Source organism: Phragmites australis, chromosome 8, assembly GCF_958298935.1.
Source record: "Phragmites australis chromosome 8, lpPhrAust1.1, whole genome shotgun sequence".
Classification (NCBI taxonomy): domain Eukaryota; kingdom Viridiplantae; phylum Streptophyta; class Magnoliopsida; order Poales; family Poaceae; genus Phragmites; species Phragmites australis.
The window spans coordinates 34,411,564-34,421,120 of NC_084928.1; the positions used below are offsets into that span (position 1 = coordinate 34,411,564).

Sequence of the window (9,557 nt, forward strand, 5' to 3'; positions counted from 1 at the left end):
TATTTCTAACTATAGACCCATCCTCTCCCTACTTGTTTTTGAAAACCCTTTTGGTGCCTATGGTATGGATATTTATGGGTGATTCTACAAGGACCTAAACTTAGTTTCTCTCAAAATTTTCTACTTCTTTATGTATAACATTGACCCAATGTGAATCAGAAAGAGCGTGCCCAACATCATAGAGCTCAAAAAAAGCAACAAATGCAGAATTAGTGAAATAAGCATGTTGAACAGATTTGTACCTCGTTACCCTTTCATTGAGATCACTGATCATCATCTGTGGGGGATATCTCCGCTAATATGCTAAGGAGTCTCGCACTATGAGACGATCTCCCCCTCAAATACTGCTGGTGCAGGCTCGAAAACAACTGAAGTAAAAGTAGAGGCTGCGGATCCTTTTGCCGGTGTAGAAGAAGCAGAAGCCAGCTCTGAAGCAGGTGTGATAGCAAAAAGTAGTGGATCATCCTCATCATCACCGAAAACTAGAAGGATGCCATATACGAAGATACTTTCACTCATCTTTTGATCACCTACACACTCAATAACAGAGCTAGCACAAGGGGTCGATTCATCAAAGGTCACATAACAGGATTCCATGATAGTGTTACTTTCAAGATTATAAACCCTGTAAGCATAACTATGAAGAGAATAACCCAAGAAAATCCCATCGGAAGAACGCCACTCGAATTTGTCAAGGTTGCCACATTTTAGGATGAAGCAACGATGTCCAAAAACTCTCAAATGAGAAACTTTCAGCTTCCTCCCAAAGCGTAACTCCTAAGAACCCACATTTAAAATCGAGCGCAAGAAAATCCGATGAGAGATATAGCAAGTTATGCTAATAGCCTCTGCCCAAAAATTTCTAGGAGTCTTATGCTCATCAAGCATCATCCTAGCTGTCTCCACCAAAGTGCGATTCTTTCTTTCAACCACACCATTCTACTGAGGAACACATGGGGCAGAAAATTGATGCTCAATACCATGTTCAAGAGAGAAAGCATCAAAGAGATAGTTCTTGAACTTTGTATCATTATCACTGTGAATTACTTTCAATGCACCGATGAGTTCCTTGAACAATCTCAAAGCTAAGCTCTAAAACTGTGAGAACACTTCATCCATGCTCACAAGAAAGAACACTCAAGAATAGCGAGAGTAGTCATCAACAATGACAAGTACATACCACTTCCCACCCGCCGAACGAACATAGAAAGGAACAACAATGTCCATATGGAGAAGTTCTTCTGATCATTCAGTCATCACCAGTTTGACTGGTGGGTGAGATGTGACAACCATCTTAACATGCCGACAAAGAGCACAAATAAGATTCTTCTCAAACTCGAGCTTAGACAATCCTCGGATCAAGCCTAAGGGACTCAAACAAGTGAGAAAATCAAAACTCAAGTGCCTCAGTCTCCTATGCCACATCCAAAGCTCAGAAGAAGGTTGAGCAATCAAACAACGAGAAGAAGCAAGGGACTTAGAAAAATTAGCTCAAAAAACTCTCCCAACTATGGAAATCCGACAATAAAAGCACTTGAAGAATCAAGAACTCGAGAAGCATCATGCTTGAAGCGCACTTCTAAGTCTTCATCCAATAATTGAGATACAGACAGCAAATTGTATCCTAAATACTCTACCAAAACCACATCTTTAAGAGTGAAACTTCCATTTACCTTTACCATATCGTTGGCTTTCACCATTCCTTTTCTATCACCCCAAAAGTGATACTCATGCCACTTAGTTAGGGTGAGGCTAGAGAACCATGATGAATCTTCGGTCATATAGCGCGGATAACTAGAGTAAATGAGCCACTTGTTCTCTAGACCTCTGCCTGCCACCTCAGAAGAATCAAGCTCGGGGTCGCTGTCGTTGTTGTCCGCCGTGAAGTGAAGGCCACAAGTTCTTCTTCTTGTTCTTCATGGGCAGCTCCTCCTCCTCCTCCGAGCTATCGTCCTCACTTGAGGATGTATCGATGTCGCTGAGGACCACCACAAACACTTGTGAAGCTGCCTTGCTCGCCTTCTTGGTTATCTTGTCGCAGTTCTTAAAGAAAGACTTCTTGTTCTTCTTGTGCTTGTCATGGTCGTGGTTGCGATCTTCCCTCTTCTTGAGCTTGGGGCAGTTCACCTTGAAGTCAATAGTGTCATCACACTCATAACAGGCACGAGAGCCCCCTCTCATCTGATCTCATCGGTTGTTATAGAAACGAGTGAACTTCTTCACAATCAATGCTAAGTTTTCATCATCAAGTACATCCACCTGCTCCTCTGTGATAGAAATAAAGAAAGACAAAGCAAATCCACTAGGTGAAGGGTGAAGGGTTAGCACAAGAAAATCCATCTCCAGCCTAACTACCACCACTAGGTCCTAAAATCGACGCTATGTTCTGAGATAGGGGGTTTCTTAGGCCTATCTTAGCCGCCTTGACTATCTCAGTGGATTTGAGCTTACTAAAGAGTTCATCACAATTCAATGTGTATAATTAGATAACTCATCAATGCTTGAGATATTCACTTCCCATATGCTACGGTCAAAAGCATAGAGAAGCTTGGTCTCCCTCTCATGATCAGAGTAAGGCAAAATCCCAGTGAATCTAAGGTTGCTAACAATTCCATCAAATCTAGAAAACATAGCATCCAAAGATTCTCCAGGGCCCTACACGAACATTTGATATTCTGGGATGTACGTGCTTTGGCGCAGAGTCTTGATTTGGTTAGTGCCATCATGAAAGACACTAAGAGTGGTCCAATCTCTCTAGCCGTATAGAGGTGCTGAACTCTATCAAAGTCATTACGACTTAGGCTGGTGAATAATGTATTTCTAGTCTTGTTGTTGTTAGCTTCATATTGTTTAATCTGGGCCTGAGAAATGCGAGCAACATAGATCTCATAATTGGAGTCCACAATCTCCCATATTGCATTACCTTGGCTCAAAAGGTAATCCTCCATACACACATTCCAATACGAAAAGTCTCGACCTTTAAAGAGATGGATCTTCCCATGTCTCTCCATTATCGTCTACAAATCACAAATCCGGTTAAGGTCAATTGGTAATCAAATTGACTTTGATATCAAATATAGGACCGAGAATGACAACTAGAGTGGGAATGAATAGGAACCTCACGAATTTCTTTTGAAACTAATAGCCTTCTCCTATTATGGTCACCCAACAAACCTCAAAACTAAAGCGGAAGCAAAACTGGAGATAAACGAGTTGCTATGGAAATCACAAAGAAAGCATGGCTCTCATGGTTAGAATCAAATACTAGGTTCCATTAACGCAATCCATGTGTCATCGCACACAAAAGCTTGCAACTTGAAAAACGAACAGTTAGATCCAAATAGATAGATTCCTGGTGAAAAAAACTCTCCAAGTTGATGATTTAGAGCCAAGAAAATTCAAGACTCACTTGTATATATTTGTATGTGAATTTTATGCCTCTAGCAACAAGAAGAACAACTTCAACAAGAGACAAAATTTCAGCCCTTAACCAAAAACGAAAATTGCAACGAAATTCGAAAAACTCGCAATGAAGTAACAGAGCCAATAGAAGAAGACTAGAAGGAGTTGAACACAAGCACGAGAGCAAACTTAATCTTTATTACTTGCATAGGTCATCCCTATTTTCGGTAGATTATAAAATATTTTGTTCACAAAAAGCTCTCACATAATATATAGGCTAAGCTAACATCTCCCTCTTCTCTCAAACCCTAGCACTCAAACTCAAATGGCTGGCTCTCTGTCTCCTATAGCCCTACCTTATTTATAGGACTAAAGAGGTTGTTTAGCCCTTAAACTTCATTGTTCCTAAAATATCCTCTTTTCCAATGATCTCCTACCTACCATCAGGGTATTTTTGTCCATTTTTCACTGCATCCATTGAATGACCATGACGTCTTTACGACTTAGCTTCACCTCAATGCAAACTTTGCGACGATACCACGTACACTTCATCCATCCACGGTTTTGAGGTCAAACCGTGAAACCGCATTACATACTTCTCAAAGCGTGACTCACTGCTACTTGCTTACACCTTAAGCAAGCGATCCGATGTCAACGCGTATACTATGTCTTGCGATCTTGACCGTCGGCAAGTATCTCTCGCTCCCGATCTCTCAGGCTGTCTTGTCACTTACACCAGCATTCCCTTCTCTTGACTTTGTCAACACGTCATCTCTATCCATCTTCTTATGCTTTGCTCGTTCTCCATGTGCACGGTTTAGGATCACCCTTGACTCTATCCGACCTTCTCGATCGTCCTGCACCAAACACCCCGCCTGACCCTGATCATCCCGCCGTCGACCACCAAGTTGCATTCATCACCTGCACAACATAAGACAAGCATAAACATATCTCTAACTCCATCTCCAGTTAGTCCAAATCAAAATCCTCATTTCAAAGAAAATCTCAGAAAAACCGTGAACACCAGATATCTGGATTTTAACTGAATTCTCGGAAGTTCCGGTTTTTGACCGGAAGTTTCGATCACCGGAAGTTCCGGGTTCAACCGGGAATGAATCTCTAAATTTTGGTTTTCTCTTGGCACCGGAAGTATTGGTTTTTGACCGGAAATTCCAACCAACGGAAGTTCTAGATTCAACTTGAAAGGAATCTCTCGGTTTTGGTTTTCTCATAACACCGGAAGTTCTAGCTTTAGACCAGAAGTTCCGATCATCATAAATTCATTTAACCTTTATGCAAATCAAGCTCAACTTAATTCAAATTTTATCAATAATTTATCACATACAAACGAGGTATAAGTCCACTTGATTTCTCAATATTGCTTTACGTCACCTCTTGCGCAGGACTAGGCAGAGACTTGAAGTTGCCTGGGGCGCATGAATAAAAAAGAGTAACCATCCTGCACTGTGATTGGACAATGCCTCTGGTCGTACGTGCGTGGTACATGCAGTGTCGTACGTGTAGTCTTTCAGATGACACATAAAGCACTCTAAATAGATTGCACAATGTTCTAAATTCTAGTAAAACTAATCAGGAAGCACCAAGTCAAGCTAAATCTCGTATTACAATGATAAATGGGCACCATAAAAAAGGTATAAGCTAACAGTTCAGATAAAAAAACACATAACAAAGTCAATGTGTAATATATGTACTTAAATATGCATGACTGATGGCTTTAGATAGTTCTGACTTCTCTAAGTATAGCTTAATTAAGATGCCAACTTAAATGGTTAGATCTCCATCAGAAATAAGCATTACCGGTCCTTGGATCATCTCCTTCAATAGTTCTACATGCCATGTTTCTTCGTTCAGATAAGATAGCTGGTGTGTGTGCATATTCCGTCAAAATTTGTACTCACATGTATGTAAGACATACTGAAGGAATTCAATAATTTTCATAGAACATCTAGAAAACAACCCTACCAGGATAATGAAGTATTCATTATCCTGGAGAAGGGTTTGGCCCTGCTGCTGGATGAGCCCTTTTGGGACTTCAGCGCTACGAGCCCACTAAAATTTTGGTCGTCTTGCGCCTTTCGCTGCTTTTTTCACTTGGCTTCGCAGTTTTGCTTGGCGCAGCAACATGTTTCATTTGGTGGCAGCATGGCAACTTTGGCTTAGGGCATCTCCTTGGCAGAACAATTTTGTTAGCAAAATCATCAACTATATATTAGACAAATGATTAGATGGATTTGTCAAGAAAGGGGAGAAATCTCAGAATACATAACTACGATATTTAAGGTTAGCCCCAGGAAATTAGACAGTCTGAGATTTGCAATAGCTAAGAGTAGGTACATTACATATGCGAACATGCTCTGATAGAATTGCGTAAGATTAAATTACGTGTCACAACCTTGATATGATATGTGATATTTATATAATTATAACAAGTAAGCTTAATTAAGATTGAATTTAAATCACAAGTGAAATAGTTATATTAGGATCCGATCTAATTTCAAATGAGAGTGCTAAGTCGACGCTAAAAGAGTTCTAGCAAGCTACTCTAACAATATTGTGAATACTGCGAAAAAATTGAGCATCATACTAAATTTTCGAAGCAAACAATGAGGCAAAGCGTACAACCGGGCATGCTCTGACTCCAAATTAATACCATATTTTGAGGCTAACGCTTTGCCTCAGAATACCATTCTGAGGCCACCAGTGTCAAGCTGCCTCAGAAAGGTTTAATCCGAATCCCGGCCATCCTTTAGTGTCTACTGTCTATCATTCATGATTTAAGGATTAATTATCTATCTTAGTACAAAGCATCGGGTTGGAGCTCCTAAGATACTGAGGTTAAACCGATACTAGTACTAGACAACAAGCTAGCTCTGATAGTAGTGCTACTTGACAACTAGCTAGATGCCACTACTATCACATATATATAGTTATGGCTGCATGCTGAGAAATGGTTAGGAGCAAACCTATCCTATATTCCTATGGTCCTTGTGATATTGGGGAACGCAACCCAATTTCATCAGGCAAGATTCGTGTTACAGTTAATCATTCATCTGCAGCCCATCTGATTGAAGCCTGCGCCCTGTCTACGATGCCACCATCTGCACGAGAAGTACATGTTTTAGGGACATTAAAATTCAGATCACTATCCTTAACAATGGAAGAAAATGATCAAATTAACGGCTGCCTGACATTTATTTGCACGGAGCATCTGGATCAGTGTGATTATATACAACACTATATTTACATCTTCAGTATGACAGTTACATCTTAATTACTCATTCCCCCAGTCTTAGGACATGATGGATCCCAGTTTAGCCAAGACCCAGCTGCTACCACATCATTTCGATCGAATCAAAATGGAGGAGACCCCAGTAGATGAATATCAAAGGAAAATTTCGTAAACTGCATTCAATCACAGGAAATTTAACACTAATTATTGCACGCCATCGACAAAATTACAGTCTGCTCATTTGGTAATAAGAGACATACGGACACATCATCTCACAATACTGCAAAGCCCCAGGCACTAGAAACGGATCTAGAAGAAGCCCCTCAGAAACCGTTCCGCACGAGCAGCGAGCCGCCCGCCGCCCCCGAGCGTGAGGAGCGCGAGCGCGACGCCGAGGATGAACAGGACGAACCCAGCTATGAGGTGCTCCGGGTTGGCCGAGCGGTTCAGCACCGTGCCGTAGATGACCGTGCAGAAGCCCCAGGCCAGAAAGAAGGCCGCGGCCTGGAGGCCACGGTCCTCGAGCTCTATCAGCTGCTGCAGGGCACCGAGGCCTCCGCCGCCCCCGGCCGCGGCGGCAGGGGTGTCTCGGTTCTCCTGCTTAGGGTGGGATGCCTCCATCGAGATTGCTATGCTAGGTTAGCCGTGCTTTCGTATGGGTAGGCTAGGGCTTCCCTCACACCCCCTTTGCTTTTTAGAGAGGAGAGGAGGAAGGAGGGGTGGGGCCCGGGATGCGTTTGCTTCGTAGGCACGCATGTCGCAAGTGATTTTTTCTTTTATTTTGTAGCTTTTTTAGGAAAATTAATTATTTAGCTTAATTAACACGCAGTGCTTTGTTTGATGGGCCTCAAATCTTATACGGGCTTCTGGCCCATGCTATGCGTCATATACGGGCCTTTTAAAATAAGGCCAGCTCTAGTGTCTTTCAAGATTGACATAACCGCGTCTATTGTAACAGTTTTTCTTATGTAATTGTATGAGGTGAATTTATCGTTTACGTCATACGATTTTCTTCCATTGTCCATATGGATCTGGATCTTGACCTGAGTTCCTGACACCTGTGGTAGGAAAGGCACAAGGATGCATGGAGGCATGAAGCAAAATTTACAAGTCCATCGATCTTCTAATATGTTGATTCTTCCTACTTTTTGCGAAATTGAAATATCCATTTCTGATTGAGTTCTCATGCCGTCAAGAGAATTTCATTTGGTTTCAGTCTTTCAGAGACAACCATGAATCTGAACTGCAAAACGAGGTTTCAGGGGAAACTATGAAACCGCTATCATCACTAAATCTAGTGAGCCCTCCTTTCAGAAATAGATCTAGTCAGCCTGAAGCAAAGCAAGCTAGCTAGACAGTGGCCGGCACCGCCGCTCGTACCAACTGCAGCTGCCGAAGGACCTGCTTAATTGTCCCGTAAATATCTGACAAGCGAAACACAGGACCGGGAAGAAAGCGAAGGTGAAAAGCAAACAAGCACGTCGAAAATATAGCCAAAAAACAGCTCATCTCAAATTAAGTGTGAGAAAAAAACACACCCTGAAAGGCTGAAACGAAGAATAAGCCTCAAACCACATGCAGAAGTTAAACAAGAGGAGCTAGCGACGTACATGGCTGGCCGGAGCGTGAGCACAATACGGACGCGCGGCGGCGGCTCGGCGAGCAAGCTTGGTAAGGCGCCATCAGGCACGCCGAGGCGGCGACCCGAAGAGTTGACCTGAAGAGCTAGCGAGGCATGGCAGCCATGGATAGGTAGCGCCGAGGAGGATAGATATGGAGTAGTTGCCGTGACCGGGTGTTTGGTTAGAAAAATTCAGGCCACTCTTCGCGAATCTAACAACAAGTGGTCCTTGGTTTTTCCAGCACTAGGATACAACACACAAGGTATTCCTTGAATGCGATCCATAGTTCCTGTTCCAGACCAGTTCAACGCCAAAATAATCCACCAGCCAATACGATTAGACTGGTTGGGCCGGTAAAGCTGAGACGGATGCACCGGCCCAGCATACATGGTTACAAGGAAAGAAGCGTTTGCTCCGAGCTGGCTCGATACTCTGACGACTCTGCTACTAAAGGATCAAGACCATACCGGCATACTTGCATATAATAAAATAAAAAGAATGTAATCAAGAAGACTTTTGCGTGCTCCTCTCAACAACAGCCACAACAACAAGATGTTGGCGCGCCACGGTTCTGCATGTGCAGTTAAAGGTGCGAATGCATGTGTGCTTGCTTACGACTGAGAGCAAAGTGCAAAACTTGGTGCAAGACGAATGCGAGGATACCAAGTATGCAACAACATATCACATCTTCCAATTACATAACCAACACAGGCACAACAACAATACACCCTTAGAAATATCACATCTTCCAATGACATGACCAATACAAGCACAACAACAATACACCCTTAGAAATTACATGGCCAATACAAGCACAACAACAACACACCCTTAGAGACAGAGCAAACCGAGGAAAGAATGCTGATAAACCGACAAGCGAAGACTATATATCCTAGCTTCTTTATTCAATGACTAGGATAAGCACACAAAAGCGTACCCTGGCTGCAGCCTGCGAGGCCGAGCTAGTTCCACGGGGTGAAGCAATGCTTGATCACGGCGCTGGCCATGGCGGCGCCGACCAATGCGGCCTGCGGGAACCGGCCTGCCGCTGGCACGAGCGCCACGAGGCACACGCCAAGCTGCCAGATGAGGAGCCCGATGAAGGCCTGCTTGCTGTTTGCTGCAGGGCCTGCCATGGTTGAAATGGTGGCAACAGCGCCGCACAGCATGAGCAGCCGCCCTGCGTCGAGGAGGAGAGGCTGGAGACGGTCGCGGCGGACACGGACGACGGCCTCCCATCGCTCGGCCATTGCTGCGGGGCGTCACGCGCGGACCTGTGGCTG

At 43.4% G+C, this 9,557-nt stretch overlaps 1 protein-coding gene across 14 annotated transcripts; it reads right to left on the minus strand.

The window, feature by feature from the left end:
• Positions 1-402: 402 nt before the first annotated feature.
• LOC133927215 (uncharacterized) lies at positions 403-8,543 on the minus strand. 14 transcript variants are annotated; one of them, XR_009911291.1, is made up of 3 exons: positions 8,263-8,525; positions 6,387-6,521; positions 3,583-4,323 (listed from the first exon to the last, which is right to left on the minus strand). XR_009911291.1 is itself a non-coding variant. In XM_062373572.1 (2 exons), the coding sequence occupies exon 2, from the start codon at positions 7,271-7,273 to the stop codon at positions 6,962-6,964; it is 312 nt and encodes a 103-aa protein (XP_062229556.1). In that variant the 5' UTR covers positions 7,274-7,710; positions 8,263-8,540; the 3' UTR covers positions 6,838-6,961. The 14 variants fall into 14 exon arrangements, 1 of the variants encoding a protein (XP_062229556.1); XR_009911290.1 differs by lacking the exon at positions 3,583-4,323 and adding an exon at positions 5,193-5,591; XR_009911288.1 differs by lacking the exon at positions 3,583-4,323 and adding an exon at positions 5,193-5,625.
• Between the last annotated feature and the right edge of the window lie 1,014 nt (positions 8,544-9,557).

Excerpts from the sequence above, each read along its gene's own strand:
- LOC133927215 (XM_062373572.1), bottom strand. The coding sequence starts at position 7,273 with ATGGAGGCATCCCACCCTAAGCAGGAGAACCGAGACACCCCTGCCGCC.